General features: G+C 41.7%; 1 protein-coding gene across 8 annotated transcripts in view; it reads right to left on the bottom strand.

Moving 5' to 3' along the window:
* LOC146566298 (glutamate receptor 1-like) overlaps positions 1-20,653 on the bottom strand; it is a 109,043-nt gene that overhangs the window by 41,738 nt on the left and 46,652 nt on the right. For all 8 annotated transcript variants that reach the window (XR_014894203.1, XR_014894204.1, XM_085289925.1 and 5 more), the window contains exons 3-4: positions 17,326-17,565; positions 4,130-4,314 (exon numbers count right to left, since the gene is read on the bottom strand). Coding sequence is in view for 6 of the 8 variants with exons in the window: in XM_085289925.1 (XP_085146051.1) it covers positions 4,130-4,314; positions 17,326-17,565 (425 nt within the window). In the remaining 2 variants the exon portion in view is untranslated. The remainder of the gene's footprint in view (positions 1-4,129; positions 4,315-17,325; positions 17,566-20,653) is intronic.

Raw genomic sequence — 20,653 nt, 5'->3', positions numbered from 1 at the left:
GAGAGGCTCAAACAGAACAACTCTGTGTTTGTGGGGTCTGTGATAAACATGTATGCATGAAAAGATTATAAAACAACATAAGAACACGAGCCACTGACTTCCTGCTTCATAGTTTTGTTCTTTTACTCTGCCGGAGTAGCTCTGCGTGAATCACAGCCCAAAGCAATCTTTATATATCTCACACTGATTGGCTGCCTCTCGTAAACACAAAGCTCAAAGAGGAGCTGGTTGGGATCAGAGATGACCATATAAGGATTTCCATCCACATGACATCACAGACATTCACGACTGATGAGTTTATAAAACACTCGTTCCATAAAACCAATGAGAAATAATTAACAGGAAAACACAAAGAAATACAACCACAATTAACAGCATCATCATCATCATCATCATCCCTGTGGATAATAAAGCATCATGTCAATACCCTCAGAGTTATTTATTATCTTTGAGGGAACAATTAGTAAAAAATAAACAGACTGATTCTGAAGGTTCTCAGTCATCCAGGTCATGGTAGTCTACAGAGCTTGCAAAGAAAAGTGTCTGGACTTCTTTAAGTTGCTTGAAGACGTTTCACCTCTCATCCGAGAAGCTTCTTCAGTTCTAAGGTCAAATGGTGGAGAGTCCCAGATATTACTCCCACTAGGTTTATATCTGGGACTCTCCACCATTTGACCTTAGAACTGAAGAAGCTTCTCGGATGAGAGGTGAAACGTCTTCAAGCAACTTAAAGAAGTCCAGACGCTTTTCTTTGCAAGCTCCTTTGAAAACAGACTGATTAATATAAAATGTGCTTGGTGTTATAACCAGCTCTGAGCTTCAGTATTATGGGATGTATCATAACTGCACTAGTGTAACGTCGCTGAAGTAGAGGAACACACGTCGGTTGTCTTTGACTTCTTTTCTGATAAATCACTGCAGGAAACTTCAAAAAGTCCATTTTAGGTAAAACCTCGATCACCATGTCAGAGAGAGAGCTGCTTGAAGCAAGTCAGAACATAAAAAGCTCACGTTCTAGCTGTGAGTCATTTTCTAAAATACCAGCCTTCGGTGCTTGTTTGAGAACTTTTCCAGTCTGATAGAGTGAAGTTTTTATCCTGCTAGCTGGGACCTGGGCCTGCTTCTGTCACCAGACTGTGAATGATGATGATCTTCGTATATAACGCCCGCCTTTCTATAGTACCAGGAAAATGACTGTGCAGAATCCGTCTGCTACATTACATTTAGAGGGATATCTTTGTCCTTATAATGTAATATCGAATTTCCCAGAGGAACCCACCCGAGGGATTAATAAAGTTCTATCTTATCTTATCTTATTGATTTGTTTGCAGGTTTTAACAGATCTTAAACGTGTTTTTCAGTTTCATATTTCTATCTTCTGTGATTAACAAGTTATGAGGCTTTAAAGATGCCAAAAAATCATTTGAAAGCACCAAATTGAATCCACCTCAGGTACGCTGAGGCCTGAAGCTCTGAAAGTTTTTACAGTATGAAGATGAAATGCCTCAAGTTAATGTTTTATATATTATTGTGTTTATTTATTAAAGTTATATAAAGAATAATCCACAGATTCTGAAAGAGTCACCTGGGAAATATTTTCACATTTGGTTATTTTATATAAAAGAACCAAAAAGCATAATTATTTCTAAAAGCTGGAATATCTCTGTGGGCAGGAGCTCCGAGCACCGCAGCCAAATCCGGCCTCCTGGAGTCTCCCTGGATAAGCTTTCCCGCCCCCCCGCTCTTTGTGCTCTTATGTGCTGCTATTGGTTGGTACGATCCGTGACACAGGAGTACTGGTTATCACTGAAAACACTTGTACTGTGAAATTTATGACTATAAAATACTTTGTAAATGTTGCTAGAAAATTAGAAGATATAATATGGAATCCTGTGGAAAAAGAAAGTTTTGTTTTTTTCGATTTTAGGAACACTAAACCTAAAATATAAATTATTCAAATTTCTCTTTCCCAGGACTTTTTTCTCACAAATGAACCAAACAGTCGTCAGTGCTGTAACGATGTTAAAGAGGCTCATTAGGAGATCATTTGGGGACGATTCTGCTCTTTTCCAGTCCCATAATTGAATTCTTCAACACCAGCAGCTGTGTGTGAGTCACAGCGTTAGCAAAAACAAAGACAGCTGAGAAGTCACTGAAGAAATCCTAACCGTGAACCCTTCCACCTTCAGGTTCACACCTATCTGTGGTGCTCTGACGACGCCTCTTCAGACTCTACTGTCGCACTAACACTGGCTCTAATAGGCTCTTAACAGCTGGCAGACAACAGCAGCTTCCCAGAGGGAGCCAAGGGGATGAAAAGAAGCACAGTAACAGTGCCAAGCTGAGCCGAGCCGAGCCAAAACTGTGCCGAGTCTCGGGGAAAAAAGCTGTGCTATGTGGTGAGTTTTAGTCATGCAGAGTGGCACCTAATCCTGCGGCTCCCTCTCCTAACAGCAGACAGGTTGTTGAGCTTTTTAAAGCCTGATATCTGTTGAATCTTCCAAACAGAAACTGTCATTAAATTTAATACATGAGGTCTAATTAATCTTTGACTGCCATCTGGTTATTACTTTCTGCGCCACGCTGAATCTGAAATCTGTTTCTTTTTCACACACAGTCAGTATCAGCTCATCAGGGCCGCATTGTTCTGTTCACTTTAGCTCCGCTGCTCGTCGCGTCGAGGGTTTGCTTACACACGAGCTTCTCATTAACCGACACCGAGAACGGGATCATCCCAGACGAGTCTGAGTTAAAGTGCCGCTGTTATTCTCAATAAAGGGGAAAATACTCTGATTCAATACAATGCAGTTGGTGTCTGTAATCCCTGCAGGCCAAAGCACTCCGGTTTCATAGTATTGGATCTGTATGATGTCATGAGGGGCCAATCAGAAAAATACTGTAACTGTCTTGTTATAGCAGTGGTATGGTTTCTAATCACTAATATGGTAGCAGTGGTTAGAGGGTTGGTGTGTACTGATACAGCAGCTTGGCCTTCAAGCCTGCTCACATCAAATGTTATATACAAAAACATGACATTGGTCCTTGTTGAGTTTTTAATGTCTCTTAGAATCATTAAGTTTCCTTTTTAGACTCCTCCAGGGCCAAAATTTTCCAAAATGAAAAATATGCACATATTGAACAAAATGATTTCCTGTTAGAGCTGGAGTACCATCTGGAAAACTCCAGAGCTGTGTTTGAATTGGATTAGACTATCTACTGGTGTTTTGTTTCTGTGGCACAACTTCTGATATTTCACATCCATTCATCCTCTTCCACTTATTCTTGTCAAGTTCATGGTGCTGGAGAATATTTGATATATGAATCTACGGTTTCAACGCAACCATTCTTTAGCTTTAGACAGTCGAGCTGGAGGCTCATGTTGATTTCAGATGGAATGCCTCAACATAAAACTGTTATCATTTTCCACAGGTGATTAGAGGAAGAAGCTAAAATCATCCAACATTCAGTTTGTTTCTGCCCTTAAATAACACTTACATGAAACTATTAATTCAATTTAGACTGACCAGTGGATAAAAACAAACTGAAACCACCGGCTTTTAGTTGGGTTCAGCTTCACTGTAAAGGCAGGCTTACAGAAAAAAAAACAAATCGGGGATTTTCCCCAAATAATTGAAGATGGTGAAGAGCGAGGGTGAAACCAAAAGAGCTTGGAGACTTGGGGAAAGCTCCAAGGCAATATTGAGTTGGCTGTATTTCCACAAGATCAGGAAGAAACATTACCTGCCCAGTTATTAGTGCTGCCACTCAGCAGCTATTTGAGAAGTTATTTACAAGAACTTTTTTATTATATGAATGGAGAGGGAACCATCCATCCATGCACTTTCCGAACTGTTCATCCAGTTTAGGGTTGCTGGAGGGCTAGAGCCTCTCCCAGGTACCACAGGGCGGGAGGAGTTTTTGTACTTAACAAAACAAATTATCTACTAAAAATAAAAATACAGAAATTATAATAATAGTTACAATCAGCATTTCTGACTTCTCACACCAGAGCGCTGATAAAATTTCATGCTAATTCACAATATCATTACTGTAGGCCCTCAGAAGTATCAGGCAGTAATTCTTATGCAGACAGAGTGGAGGCCACTGGTTTGGTTTCAGAGTGTTTTACCAGGTTGAGGATGTAGTTGAGGCGTTTCAGCTCGCAGTCGATGATGATCTGGAAGTCCTTCTTGTAGTCGAGGTCAGCCAGCAGCTTGATGAAGGCCGGCTCTGTGAGACTGTCCAGGTTAACCGAGGTGACCTGCCAACTTCGTTCTGCCGCCGTGTCCAGGATCCTCTGCAACACTGCCAAACCTGAGGGACAGCAAAGTAAGACGGGAGCCGCCTCAGCTGCATTTAGTCATAGACAAGATGACATGATTTAAATTTGGATAATCTAATTTTTTAAATAAAATCTGTATTCATTATAAGCTTTATTAAGCTTAACTTAACATCAGCATCCAATAGCTATTTCACCTGACACAGTCCCAGTGACTGATCAGGTGGACTCAAGTAACCCCCATCATCATCTAGTATTCATTTAAACTTCTTTAAACTGGATCTTGGTTACTTTCAGTTTACCATTTACTTTGATCAGTTTATCAGCTTACCAACAATCAGCTATGGTCAGCAATCGTATCTAATCATTCATCTATAACAGCTGGCTTATTAATCCAACCATGAAGCCACTGTTTTTAGCTTCTACTTCCTTTAACAGCTATTCACTGTTACACGACCAACATTAAAACTAGAACGGACACAGGAAGTCATTTTGAGTTGATCCTGTTTAACTGACAGCTTTTCATCATTTAATATTGTTTGTACCTAACAGATTTATTTTGGGATTTTTTTCATGCCCATCTGTGCTTCATCACTTTCACTTGCTAAGCTATATTTTAAGTTTCAGAATAACCATTTTGCGCTGCTAAATATTCCAGTAAGAATAAGTCATTTTTATTTCAGCTCTATATTATACTTTATCAAATAGATTTGGTTATCTGCAACGTTAACTAAAATTATTACTTACTGCAATATTTTTAGCCAATGGTTTCCAATATTTTATTCCTAATTATAGAAGCTCCTTGAACTGTTCCTGTATTATAACATTTTTAGCTGTTTTAACTATTTTGTTTCTCAGCTATCTAAGCTACGTAGCAATCCAACCATTGTTCAGCACAGCGGGAGGGGGGGGGGGGGGGGGGGGGTATAATTTCTCCTACTCCATGACTTTTAACCAACTTAACTTTTCTGCTAAACCTGTTCAGGTTCATTAACTTAGTGAAAGTTTCAGTGTTTCTCAGATTGGTTAGGCTAATCTTTTGCATGCTCCGTGACTACTGTACAAGTGACTCTTGGGCTATTTACTGCCGATTGGGAATCACCAAATCCGGGGTTTTCACAAGGCAGAAATTGTTTTGACCATCAAACTGATTTTCAGCTTCACAACTTGCAGACCTGCAACCTGAAAAGTAGACGAGTAACAGACGTTTGAGGTAGTGATTAAGATCAGCGGACTCATTGAAAACTGTCTCTGACTTTTACAACTTTAAGTCAGAGCAAGACAATAAAACTTATTTTTCATTAGCACATTGTATGTCGTAATTATGACTAAGAAGTCTTTTACTTTTTTTTGAGAGCCAGGTCTCAAAAAAAAACTTATAATGAGAAATATTATGAGAAAAGTTTGAGTGAGTGGGAGATATAATCGCTGAGTCACTTGTTTGAAATGTTATCAGCTCATTGAATGAGCCTCATTATTTGTTATCTATCCCATATGTTTAGCTGCTGGCAGTTATCACTGAATTACAACGGTGACCCAGCTAAAAGGAAGTACAGAGTGTTTCCAGATTCAGACTGCATCAAAAGTCCACATTAACTCGAATCTCAATCAAGTATGATTATTCTGAAGAGGATTTGTTGAGTATGTTTTCATGTTGATATGAGATACAGTGTTTATGACCTTCAGAATAATTGTCCTACGTTGAATACAATATATTTGTGTAAACCTGCAGCAGTCCAACAGTTTACCCGGAGAGTCTGACTCTGAAACTCATCCCAGCTGTATTATAGAGTGACCTTTCTCTTTACTTAGAAATGATCTCTGCTTCCTTTGATCTTTGTTGGCAGATATCTTTTCTCCAGCTCTTGTTGCCATTCGTCAGCCTGACGGATTACTTTTCAAAGACGCTTTGCTCCAAACTGCTGAATGAATGCAGAGATATGTTTTCATGTCAGCTGCTGAGGACTGGATTTGAAGAGGCAGTGGCTCCTCTGACTGAATGTCAAACTGTTTTGTAGTTTTGTTTTGTTTTTTTTGTTTTTTTTTTTTTTTGGGGGGGGGGGGGGCCCTACAGCAGACATCATATGATGTCTGCTGTAGGGCTGCCACAAACGATTATTTTGATAGTCGACTAATCAGATCATCATCCATTGGACATAAAAAGTACAGCTTATTGCACCAGCAGCATCTGCTCTTATATAACTATCATTAGCTTACAGCTTTAAGTGTTTAAGGTCTGTGCTAACTAAAAATAAAGACAAGATGATAGTTTATTAAATTTTAATGAAATTTGCAGATTGTTTCGGTGAAGTTTAATAAACTCCTTGCTATCTAAAATATAACAGGACACCGGAGTAAATTCTGGAGCATCTCACACTTCTGATAATCAGCTGTCTGCTTGATGTTTATTCAGCTGTGTAAAAACTATAACTTTAATCTCAGACAAACCGATTTACTCAGGAACAAATAAAATACTAAAAAAGCCAAACAATAACATGTTTAAGTTATCTAAGTGACTCATATATCATGTTTAACCTGAGTAGCAAAAGACGGCGGTGGGTTTGAAAACGATTTGCCGGGAGTCCGGTGTTCTCACGGCTCTAGTGAGCCTAGCCCCCGGCTCGCTATCGAGCTAGTGGGTAACAGACGTCTCCGAAAACGTCGGAGCGCTTTTGAAAATATGCGGTGTCCTGATAAACTGAGCAGATATTTGAGGTTTACACAGCTACATTCTCACCTGAAAATATGTTAAACGTTTATTTTGTGACCCAGAAAGAATAATAAGAGCAATATTAAAACTAACTAGCTACCGCCATTGTTGGAAACTGAGCTGGGCTGCGCTATGAATTCTGGGACACAGCTTCTTCTTCTTCGGGGTTTAACGGCAGCTGGCATCCTTGTACATGCAGTGCTGCCATCTTCTGTTTCAGTCCGTTATTACACTCTTAAATCCTGCTACTTATTCCTGCGTCTTTTGGGATCTTACAAAGCTTCAAACGACGCGTCGACTATTAAATCAGTCGTCGACGATTTTGATAGTCGACGTAATCGTGACTAGTCGGCTAATCGTGGCAGCCCTAATCTGCTGTCTGCCTCAGGCTGGACTTGACCCGTGTGCCACTTCAAAAAGCTGCTTCACATGGAGATGCCACAGATGCGAATTTATTTTTGTTTAAGAGATCGCATTTGACTGAGAAAATAAATCAATGTCTGTGATGGTGTTGAAGTATCCAGGATAATACCTGAGAAGCTTATTCAGAGCAGCACAGACTCTCTTATCTCTCACACTGCTTCATCTTCTGTGCTGTGATATATTATTTAAGCAGAGAAGCCTGACCTTAAACAGTCAATGGTCAAAGAAACATGATACACCAGCTGGCCTCGGGATCAAACCTGGAAGATACATACTGGATGTGATTTTCAATTCAATGACATTTTAGAAATATAGTGGTAAATCACAAAAGCAGTCGCCTCAGTGCATGTAGTAAAGACTACAATGATACAGAGAAAGCTCCAACAATCAGACAACTTTCCCCCTTAAATCCAGGCTCAGGGACAGGTGGGTTGATGGGAGAGAGGCAGGACAAACACTTGCTAGTACTCATTCTATTGTAATTCAACTAAGTGCTGGAAATATTCCTTCTAGATTTTGCTCCATATTGATATAAAAACCTCATATATTTGCTACAGATCTGATCTTCATAACACTGAAGATCAACCACAGAAGGTTGGTCCACTGTGGTCACAAAGGGCTGGACAGAAACGGTACTCAGGCTGTGGTTTTTAATGATGCTCAGTTGCTACTATTGATCCCAGAGTGTGCAAATAAATTATCCCCATAATTACAATTGCTTAGCTGACAGGAATGGCACCCAGTGTGGTCTTTTGCTGCTGCCCACCAGCTTCAAGTTTGATGTGTTGTGCTCTCCGAGATGCTCTTCTGCATACTTTGGCTATATTTAGTTATTTGAGTCTCCATTGGCCTGTTCTCTAACACCATTATGGCATTTTGTCACAGACAACTGCAGCTCACTACATAGTTTCTTATTTCTGACATTCTCTGTAAACCGTAGAAATGGTCATGATATCCAGACCAGTCCACTGGGTGCTGCAATCCACCAGGGCTGCCCTTTGTAAATAGTTTTGGTCATACATTTACACAGGAACTGAAGACTGGGACATCATTTGTGAGCGTAGCAAAGCTATCCCATGATTCTGTTTTTAATCCCAGACTCAGGAATATCTGAATCCCAGTGTTTTCTCATATTTGCTGAACAGTTTTACAAAGTCTCTGAGAAACTGCTTTATAACACCGTTATTAAAGATGATGGTTTGGAAGAAAGTCTTGAAGCTAATGCTAAGCTGTTTGGACTTTATAATCACATCAGACTCAGTTCGATATTGATTGATTTCTTCTTTCTCGTCTGTGCTTCATCAGTGTCTGCTGGGAATCAGCTGGTCAAATCAACTGATGTGAAAACAGGAATGTGTGAAAATGTCCTGGGCGTGGAGCGACCGGGGCGAGAGAATCAATGAGTAAAATAGGTTTTCTGCAGTCGCTTAGATTCTTGTATATATATATATGAACGTATTGTGTACATTTGTAATATTTACACATCACCACATTTAAACTGTATGTTAACAGGAAACAGGATCACCTTCAGCTTTGTTACCTGTTTGTATTCTGGTTCTTTGCGTCCCTTTCTTACCTGTGTGAGCGTCAGCGTCCATGCAGGTGATGCTCACAGCCATAAGTATAGTGGATTGAATGCTTGCCACAGCTTGCTACTAAATGTTTTTGCACCTATTTCTGCCCCGTGACCTACTTTTTCAACATCTCCTTTAAACCTTTCAGGATCTTGAAAGGATAGAACAATTTCAGGAGAACAAGCCTGTGATTTTGCCCACAGCACAAAGCAGAAAATGATCCAGTTCTATTCAACTGTGGTTAAGGTGAGGGAGCTGCCTGGATGGCGAGTGCAGGAGGCAGCGCTCAAGACTACTGCAGTAGCAGGCTGGCAGCTGAAAAAGCAGCTACTGTACAGTCTCACAGTAGCAGTAAACCCAGCACAGGGCTGCAGTCCATGTGTGAAGAATGCTCTGGGGTGTATTCGATGTGAAGCTAGCATCCCCTTTTCAAATGGAGGGAAAGGTATTAGATCACTGTGCTGGTTTTCCTGCTCAAAAGAATCAAAACCTTTTTTATATCACTGCACTTTTCCTACCAGTGACCCTGTTACTGCTTACTCACCCCCCGCTCCTCTGCCTCTCAGCCGGCAAAAATAAAATCATTCAAATTCTCAATTAGTGCATCTTCACATGTCTTGTAGTGTGTTTCTACAACCTAACAGGGAGTTTTCTGCTCTGTGTTTAAAAACGCAATGAGTCAACACGCAGAGAAATCACATTAGCATTTTACAGTACACACACACACACACACACACACACACACACACTGTTCAAAAGACAAGTCAGCAGAATTCAGATAGACTTCAAAGAGCAGAGAGAGACACACTGAAAAAGAGACTTCAAAGATACTGTGACACGTGCACAGCAACACCTCCTCCAGCGTTATTACCTCAGTGTCTCACACTCAGAGCAGAAGATTAGACGTCGTTACAATCAGCAGACTCGCTCCGTGTGTGTGTGTGTGTGTGTGTGTGTGTGTGTGTGTGTGTGTGTGAGATACATGGGAACATTAGTTTCAACAGGGGGACAAAAGGCAATTCAGTGCTAACATCTGATGGATGAAGATCAAGTGCTGAGCTCCAAAACTTCTCTAGTCCTCTTTGACTCAGCAGGTTAGATAATGTCAGTTTTAATTGCTTTCAAACTGGGTTCTGCAAAGTAAACACCAACACTTTCCCAAGAATATTTTTACACACCTACATACTTTAAGAATAAAACTCTTATAAATCAAATAACTGATTTAAACTGGCTCAAACTGCAAGACACCTAAAGTTTCAGGCATGGGGGGAAAAAAAGGAAAGAGAAATACAAAATATCTTCCAGAGGAAGATTATTGATCTGACACATGTCATGACAAACATGAATAAATCCATCCATCAATCCCACTTAATGCTTGGTTTGCATGGGACTAAATCCCTGCTGTTGGAGCAGCACTTCCATGCCTCTTGATCCCAGAAATGATTTCATCATAGCTTCAGCTACACCATTAGATAATCATCCATGATGGAATCACTGGACCAGTGGAATAACACCAGGGTAACCGGTAACCTAAGATACCAATAAACAATACCAGGCCAACTGAGGAATACAAAGGCACCACCAAGGGAAAATAAAATATGAATCAAATCTGTGCAGGAAAAGTAAACAAACAATAGACAGCTTTTTTCTCCTGCTGATAATTATCAGTTTTACAGTATAAGATCGAGTTAGTTCATCTTTTATGAATGATTAATAAAAACTTGTCATGTAGGAATTTTCTAGGCATTTCTAGAAATTGTTTGGTTCACTTAAAATACAGTGACCAAATACTTATTTTCCACCCTGATTTACGAATAAATTCTTTACAAATCCTACCATGTGGATTCATGGATTTTTTTTTCACATTCTGTCTCTCACAGTTGAAGTGTACCTCTGGTGCAAATTACTGACCTCTGTCATCATTTTAGGTGGGGGAACTTGCACAATCGGTGGCTGACTAAATACTTTTTTGCCCCACTGTGTGTGTGTGTGTGTGTGTGTGTGTGTGTGTGTGTGTGTGTGTGTGTGTGTGTGTGTGTGTGTGTGTGTGTGTGTGTGTGTGTATGTGTATATATATATATATATATATATATATATATATATACATATACATATACATACATATACATACATACATACATACATACATACATACATGAGTTAATATAGGGCCAACAAATGAATAACAAGCAAGGGGTGAGTACCGGCTGAACAGAGGGCCAAAACCAGGCTATGAAATCAACACAAGGCCAACCAGGGGCTGGAGTCAGGCTTACTACTGATAGCCAACAACATACCAACAACTGGAGACATCCAAGAGTCACAAACAAGGCTAAAAGAATCAATACCAGCCTGTTCTACTTCAGGAAACAGTAAATTCCTGCCAACACATCCATGTATCAGTATTAATAATGAAATAATTCATAGCTTCCTGCAGAATAACTACTGTCAGAGAGCCTTCCTATTGTGTTCTTGCCTGTTTTACTTAAATAAAGGATCCAAATGTTTCTTTCACTTCACCTCTTCCTCATAGGGATGTGTTAAAAATGGACATCAGCAGATATGTTGGCCATAATTGCTACTATCTGAAAGAAATTATGCATCTCCTCTGAAAGGTAGCTGTTCATTAAAGCCCATACGCTGTCAGTGTTTACAGCTGCTGCACAGGCTCAGCTCCGCAAGTCAAGTGTGTTAATGATAATGCACAACCTTCAATTAGACATACAGCAAGACACCCACGCTGACAGGCCAAGTGTCAGTCACTGCTGAGGACGGAGAGAGAACAATAGTGAGAGACAGAAGACTCAAATAAAAGAGCGAACAAAAGCAGGGATAAAAACAGGTGTAATGATTTTTAAAATCATAGACTCTAATCTGCCCTTTTATAATATGATGCCTGCATATCATTTACCTCTAAACAAGTGATAAACAGGAAGTAAAGATGAGGACAGAAAGAATAAAACCAGGTGATGGAGAAAGATGAGGTGAGAAAATATGAGGAAAGCAAAACCAGATATTTCAGAAGAAAAACTCAGGAATAAAAAAAAAAAAAACAAAGAAGAGAGAGGGGAGGAGCAAAAACGGAACCAATCCAGGGATAAAACACCCGCCCTACCATCATCACACAGCCCCTAACCCAAAATTAAGGTGCAGTATTCTCCTGAACTATAGCTGGCGCCACTCAGACAATCCTGGCAGATAATAAGAGCTGATACAGCAAGAGAAGAACTCAAAATGTTTCCTGTTTTTTCCACAAAGTCTTTAGTTTTCAAACGACTGCAACATCTGTTTGTCATTGTAAACCAACACGATTGTACGCTCCTGTCTCCGACCCAGGTCCGGTGGCTGCGGTGGAAAATCGAGCCGACGAAAGAGCCACAAATACTGGCTGTGCTCTGGAGCACAAATACACAGTCACATGAATGATGAAGTTCTGCAGTCTGGTTATGTCAAACAAGTCTTAGCTAACACTAACCAACAAAACTGGAAGGCTAGCTTGAGGTCAACACTGTGCTAACAGCTGCTCCACTGTGAGGAAACAACAGGAAGTAAGACAGAAATATTTTAGTTTAAGAATAAATGCGACTGCATGACTCAGCATTACTGTCTGCGTGGTGCTCACTACCAAGTGTTAACATTTGTTGGCTGTCACAGTCTGAACTCTGCGCTCGTCTCTCCCTCAGTTTGCAAAAGTAGATGACAAAAAAAAAGCTGTCATAAAAACACTTCTTTTTACTCCAGCAGAGAAGAAGAAGCAGCGCTGCCTCAGCCTGTAATGTGTGTGCTGGTGCATGAACGTGCACATATTTGTGTGTGTGTTGGATATTAAACTGGCGATGCGGCAACAGTTATGTCAACGACACACAGACACACACAGTTTCATGTTCAATTACACAGAGACTGCTCATTTCTTCTCCGTGGTTTATTTCCTTTACAGCTGCTGCCCGTCCATATGTCCAGCTTTTTTTCTCTTTTAATAAGTGGACGGAGCTCCCCGCCGTCCGCTTTAACCACGTCGTTGGTGAGCAAAAAGATGCGAAAATAGAAAAAAATAAAGAAGCAGCACAAGATGAAAGGAACATGTAAAAGCTTTCTTGATCCTCTGGACAGTTCAGAGAACACAGGAGAGGAAGCGTTTATTGTCTCAGGTCAAGGATTTTTACCTTGAATGAGCCCACAGGAAAAAAATGGTCTCAGTGAGAGGACCCGAATATTAACCGACCATCTCCACCGGAGTGCAACAATCACATCCATCCACTTTCTGCTCCTCGCCAAGGAGATGTTCGGCTCCGTGCCCGAAACATGTCGACTGACTCCTTTCAATGTGGAGGAGCAGCCGCTCTACTGCGAGTCCCTCAAATGGCCGAGGTCCTCACCCTATCTCTGAGGGAGAGCCCAGCCCTCCTTCAAAAGAAACCCGTTTCTACTGTCAGTATCTGCGACTTCATTCCTCAAGTTTTTATATCTGACACATCAACTTCTTCCAGTTTAGCTGGCGCTGTTTTTGACTTATCAGAAAAAATACTTATCATCTGTATAATCTAACAGTGAAACAATATTTAACAGAACTAAGTATGTGTGTTTAGAAACTATCAACAGGGATCAAATGAAAAGAAAATTGAATCAAATGTTCTGCTGGAGGAGAAATGAAGGAACAAAGAAGGACGGACAGCTGTGCAGTCGTAGCTCTTTCTTCTCCACAGTCTCAGCAGCGTTTTCCACATGGAAAAGATTTATATAAATCCTATAAAGTTTGTTTCTGTCTTGTGTGAAACTTGCATGAAAAGCATACAAGAGTGAAAACAGATATAAGATCCCTTGAAAAATTATATAAATGAAACTTATATGTTTTGGGCTACTTGGGGCGACCGTGGCTCAGGGGGTTGGGAAGTGCATCTGTAACCAGAAGGTTGCCGGTTCGATCCCCGGGCTCTCTGTCCTGGTCGTTGTGTCCTTGGGCAAGACACTTTACCCCTGTCATATCACGCCATCGGGCCGATGGCATATGGCAGCCTCGCTTCTGTCAGTCTGCCCCAGGGCAGCTGTGGCTACAACTGTAGCTGCCTCCACCAGTGTGTGAATGAATAGTGACATTGTAAAGCGCTTTGGGTGCCTTGAAAAGCGCTATATAAATCCAATCCATTATTATTATTATTACTTACTAAAACAATATATGAAAGTAATGAGAAAGCGGCCACTTTCATGAGTAAATCATATAAGCCTTCTATGATTCACTATATGAAGTAGGCCACATCTGATGCAAGTCTTTTATAAGTTTTTTCTATTTCTTTTCCATGTGGGTTACTCTGATCAGCTTATTGAAGTTCTCTCAGACATTTAGAACATGTTCACTCGTGCTGTATCAAACTGAGTAAATAACATTCTGCTGTGTATGGTTACATGTGGCCATCAAATCAAATCAGCCCTGTATGAGATCAGCGGCTGTGATTGGCCCTTCGCCAGCGAGGGCGGGTGGAAATCTGTCTAAATGGAAGGAGTGCAGGTCGGACTCTGCAGAGCTACAGCTCATAGATCTTTGTGGTTTTCCTCACTAGAAAAAAGTGAAAACATCTTCAGATCCTGGACAGAGACAAAGAAAACATTCCTAAAAATCCTTCAAATGAGAGTGAAAAAAACCCTTTACAACATGGAAGGATAGGACATGTCAGACTGAAGGAGGAAAAGGTGAAAGGAGACGAGGAGGGCAGGGCTCAGAGGAGGATGAAATGATGGAGGGCTGAAAACACTTCACTGTAACTACTCTGCTTTCAGCAGGCTCTCACATCTGTAAGTCTGTATCCATGGCAACAACACAGAGAGACAATTATGGGATGAGTCAGATTTGATAACTTTTTATCTGTCCATGTGTTGAATAAGGTTCGAACACGCCGGCAAGTTCATTTATGTAATAAATGGCGAGGTTAGTGAAGTCGTACACATGTGTTTGTGGTGTACACACACACACACACACACACACACACACACACTAAATAGGCAGAGCTGAGCCTGTGGCTGTGAGTCGTCCACCAGCAGCCAAGCAGAAAATAGGCTCTCAACACTGCGTTTACTGAGAGGTACAAGCTGAGAGTACAGAGAGCAGGAACAGAAGAAGAGACGGAGTAATGAGAAGTAACCCGACGACGAAGAGGGGAAAGGAAGAGGAAAGAACGAGGCAGGAAAAATAGGGAGAAGGAGAGCACGCTTGCACAGAAGCTTTTTCTCTCATGTGAAAGGTCATTCCAGTTTCCTCACATAACTTTACTCCAGGCCAACTTTTTAAATTCAGTCTTTACCTTAGTCCAGATTTCTTATAACATAAAATCCAACTTTTCCTCTCTAACCTTTCTTTTCAGTTTTTCTGTCACATGAATTTGAATTAGTCAGAACCATTTCAGTCCACTGCTGCTTAGCCATCCATTTTCTTCTGCTTTTTCAATTCAGGGTTGTCATGGTTGGGGAGGGGTGGAGCTTATCCCAGCTGGCATGGAGTGAGAGGTGGGGTAGACCCTGGACAGGCCCCGGCCTGTCGCAGGGCTTTGTAGTATTTAAATCTGTATTTTATGGAAAAGGCTGGTTAAGTCATTCGTTTCAGACACTTTGAGAATTCTTCCAGTTGCAGTATCCAGTCCTTCAGTCTGATTCTCCTCTTTTTCACACATTTCTAAAGAGTAAATAATTGAGCCTGAAGTCAAAAAGAAACGAACGAGTGAATTCGGATTTCTGAAAACCATTTTTCTTTCTAACTACTTAAACTATTACTGCAGTCTGACTGAAGCCTGACTGTTGATTGACTGTTCCATTTCATCCCCAGCAGGGACCCTCCTGTTTGTGCAGACGCTGAGAGTGGACGTAAATCAGAGCTGAGCTGGAGGCGCTCGGCCTCAGGAAATCCACTCTGCCTCCAACAGACAGCCAGTGTCCTCAGCAGATGTCGAGGAGCAATAACATCAGACAGACTGCACTGCCGAGGCAGACAGCCATGCACTATTACACCACATAGACTTCCAATAACACTTCCCGGGTAGATGTAAAAGAGGCAATAAGATTAGACAGTCTGCTGCCGATTGCCAAATGGACTATAACAGATCACGGGCTGCGGGGGGACACTCGGCCTGGCGCAGGAGGGAGGGAGGCCGACCAAGCTAACAGACCTTTTTTGGTCAATTCTCCAAAGGTTGTTGTTTGCTTGAACCAAAGAGCTGGAGGTGAAGTTTTCAGGACACAATCCAAAGTTTGTGTCTGCACAAGTGAATCTTTCAGTAGTCAGACAAACACTGAGTTCATGTTCAGCAGCCTGAAGTCAACCACAGAGACGACTCCTTTTTTTGCAGCTCGTTATGATCAGCTGAAATTGCACACGTGGCAGATGTTGTTCACTATTGTCACGTCTACAGTTTCAGATGGTCTAAAGTCTTTGTCTGTATGAATGCAGAGCCTGAGGACGAGGCTGCAAGCATCTGCAGTGATCTTCTCCTAAAAGCGCAGGCAGCTGCAGCTAGAAGGCGGAGTGTGAAACTGTGTCACACATCAGAAGAAGCCATCGGAGCGACACGCTGATTTACTGGAATACACATCTGTAATTACAGCCATGGCGCCGCGTGCCTGGATGATAGCGCCGTGAAAGCGATTAGCCTATTAGCTTTCATTGAGCACACTGAGCTCTTTCCTTCCTGACTGTTAAAAATAAAACGCCGTACAACACTTCCCTCGTCACGCACACTCACACACTGCTGCTTTGACTGTTGATTGATGTCTCACATATTTTGCTAATATCACAGATTGATCTTCTTTTATGAAATCTGCTGCCAGTGGACCCGTCCGTGTTTGCGTTTGGTCAGAACGATAAGGTCTGCGTTAATTCATCGAGTTGACAACCAGCTTCTTCTTGTTTCTCTATCCTGGATATGCTGACCCTGAATGCTTCAGTGTCAGACCAACCAGACATATTTTCCCCTTTTTCTGTTTGCTGACATGAGAAAACTTCAGACTTACCGCAATGTTACCGTAACTCATTGTTTGTCATTTCTAAAGCTTTGGTTTTGTAATGAAATAAAATAATCTTCCAGATATCTATTTTTGTTTTTATACCCACCGAGAGCATCACATTAACATTAGAACAAATTGATTTCTAAATCCAGGTTTCTCTTACTTTCAGTTCTCCACTCAGACTAAAGAGTCTGAGAACATCGAGAACGAACAAACACGTGCTCTTTAACCCCGCCCCCTCCTCAGACCCGCACACTTTGCTCAGGAGTAATGTTGCACTGCTTGCTGAACAGGCACTCCAACACGAAGCTTGATACAGAGAAACCATTTGTGCTGCATGCTGGCGTCCTCACCTGATTCAGAGCTGTACATGTAGACGAACCTGGTCCAGTAGAAGTGCTCGAGCAGGGCCATGAGGGGCTCCTGCAGCTGGGGCCGCAGCTGCAGGACGAACTGGTTGTTGGTCTGCACGGGGAAGGACGGCGTGACGAAGCAGACGTGCAGAGACCCGCAGAAGGACATCAGCATGTTGACCGTCCGCCGGTCGTACAGACCCATGATGGCGTACACTCCCTTAGAGAACTGTGAGCAGACTGGTACAGAAACACAGAACAAGAGGGTTTCATTAATGTTTATTTAGATCATTTTTGAATGCTTTAGTCCGTCTGCCATTTGGAGCCAAACTAACAAATCCCAACATCTACTGGAACAAAGTTTCCACAAGTGTGTTTATTACATGTCTGACAAAAAAAATCTTTACAGTTCATATAACTGAAGTAACATTAAACACATAGACGTGGTTAGATATGACTCCAACATACTGACGATGTTTAATATACCAAGATCTGAAAAGGGGAACAAATTTGACTCAGACCATGGGCCTTGAAAGGATGGGGGGCAGTGGGTTATTGCCCCAACACCCCACTCCCACATCTTTTCTTTTCTTTTGTTTAATGAAACTAAACGTTGCTCAAAACATGTGACCTGATTTAGACTTCTGTGGGAAATCTACCCTTAACCTTCCACAGAACCTGACGTGCACCTCCTGAGAAATATGACCACACATCAGGTCGACGTGGTCGCCATGGAAGGTAACGGCGTATGCGGTAAAGGGGTTACATGTAGTTACATGATAACTAAGAATGTAGAGTTTCTGCAGAATAATCAGTCACAAGTGATCATGTCACTGTCGTTAGCATTTCTCTTCCTTTTTGTTGCTGAATATTAATCAGTGGACTCTTATTGTTATCCTCAGTGCCCCAGCATTTGTGTCTTTTCTGACACATTTACTCAAAAATAAAACAGGCCATTATTCCATTATTTACATCACCAACTACAACAAAAAAACTGTGTTGCTAGCTAACATCAGAGGAAAGTAATGTTTACATCCTGTCACATGGTCACAGCCACGAGTCTTTCGTTAGACGTAGTAACAGAAACGTTTCTCAGCAGAAGGAAAAGCCTTCTAACACGACGCTGCTCCTGGAGGTTTATGGAGTTTGTTTTTTTTTACTTACTGGGTCACGATTTCTGGAAAGAGACAGCAACGCTGCCATTTTTAATTTTCGTCCCACAAGGCAATACCATTTAGTTCAATTACATTCAAGAGAAGACAGACATCTCTGACAAACTGGGCATCTCACATCAAAACAATCCAGAATAAACAGAAGTGAATGAAAAACACTACAGACCAGAGTGTTTGGGGAGAACTGTCCCTTTAAAGGCCAGCTGTCTCTCTCGTCCCACATCTGCTTCATTTTGCTTCTGTGCCTTCGGCCGGAGGTTACAGAGTGCCGGTGCTCATAGTAATGCCTACCTTCCTGTGACCTGTGAGTTCACTGGCTGTTTGCAAACCAGCGTGACATCAACAGTAAAAACCTCGTCATCTGCCTCCATCCTCTGTCACTAGGAGTCCCTCCATCCTCTGGCCTCTCGCTCACCTCCTGTTCTCTTCCCTCGCACTTACTCTCTCTCTCTCTAATAATGCCATTTGTCTCATTGTCTGTCTTGTTTTTAAGCTCCAGTTGTCCATAAATCCAGGTCAGCAAACAATCCACGAGTAAAATCTAGCTCGTACACTTTATTATGACTCCTCAGTCACACTGTGCTTCATTTTGACTTCTTCTTAGCGTTATCTTGTCACATTCGGGTCGCCTTTCTTTGGCATTTTTAACAGTCTTCTTCAAACAAACATGAACACTTCTGAATATGCTGAACTCTGCCATTTTTCATGCATGTTTATTGTTTTATCAGCGCTTCCAGTGGGTTTTCTTCCTCCCATCAACACAGAACAGCCCAATCTCCATGTGGTAATAAGCTAACAGATGATAAAGTGTCCTTATCTTCATGGTAAACAGACATCATCTCTGCAGCTGACTTATCTGCCGCTGTGTAGCTGATGAAGAGCAGCTTCCTGTTTCACACAAAGCGCTCCCACATGCTAAATCCCCGTACACACAATAGCTCTAATCAAATTACTCTGAGATCCTTCACAGTCAGGGATTAAGTCTTAAGACAAAATAATACTCACTGCTGAGGCTCCAAAAGTCATTCTGTAAATCACTGGCTCATTTTATGGTCCTCCCGGATTTAGACTGAATCAAAACATGTCCATATTTGTGTGTCATCACCCAGAAAAATCCCCATTTAGGCTAAAACAAGTGAAACCTGAGAGGAAAGAAGGAAAGAAGGAGGCATCTACACCAGTGAGCAGCAATATTAAAACCACCTGTGCCAATGTTTTGTTACACCCCCTCTCTATGCTGCCAGATCAGTCCTGATCTGCAAAGGTACAGACTGCACAAAACTGTGACTGCATCATGACCTCTTTTGTACCAGCTTGGTGGTGGACCTTTGGTTGCCTCCATAGTTCAGGCTTGTTCATATACATCCCTTTGAGGCCTGATTTGATTGGAATCTGGGGAGTTGGAAGGCTTTTGACACTAATCGGGAGAGAGACGACTGCCATCGGGGAGTGCTGCTGCTAACAGGGCATGTAACTCAGCAGATTTACAATCTAAGTTAGGTCTGCAAGAAGCTCAGTGCTATGCACTTCTCACTTCTTTTAATGTTTTGGCTCATTCACAAAGCATAACTGCCAGTACACTCAACTTCAAGCTAAGCACTTGGACCCAGTACTTGGTCTTCCTACATTGGTAGCTATAGAGGTGCTTTAGGTGTGATGGTTATTAACTTCAAGCTTTCTTCCTGACATAATGATAATGATAATAATAATGGATTGGATTTATATAGCGCTTTTCAAGGCACCCAAAGCGCTTTACAATGCCACTATTCATTCACTCTCACATTCACACACTGGCGGAGGCTACAGTTGTAGCCACAGCTGCCCTGGGGCAGACTGACAGAAGCGAGGCTGCCATATCGCGCCATCGGCCCCTCTGGCCAACACCAGTAGGCGGTAGGGTAAAGTGTCTTGCCCAAGGACACAACGACCAGGACATGACTGTTTGTCAGAGCTGGAGAGTATTTAATCATTACAGGCTTTTGTCTATGGCGCTGACACTGATCAAGTGAAAACCTGAGACCCAAATGCATAAATATTGAACCCTGTATGACATTCAGCTTCTCCAAGTGTAAAAGGAAACTAGAAAGCGAAAATTTCTGAAGAAATTTTAAGTGTGCCTATGCCGCCGCTAATCAGTATAGTTTGCCATTCAAACG

The sequence above is a fragment of the Mchenga conophoros genome, linkage group LG10 (assembly GCF_057382185.1).
Source record: "Mchenga conophoros isolate Kocher_MC1m ecotype Shallow Benthic linkage group LG10, M_conophoros_male_GT1.1, whole genome shotgun sequence".
NCBI lineage: Eukaryota > Metazoa > Chordata > Actinopteri > Cichliformes > Cichlidae > Mchenga > Mchenga conophoros.
Note: the sequence above shows the minus strand (reverse complement) of the source record. Positions and strands in the feature narration are given on the sequence as shown.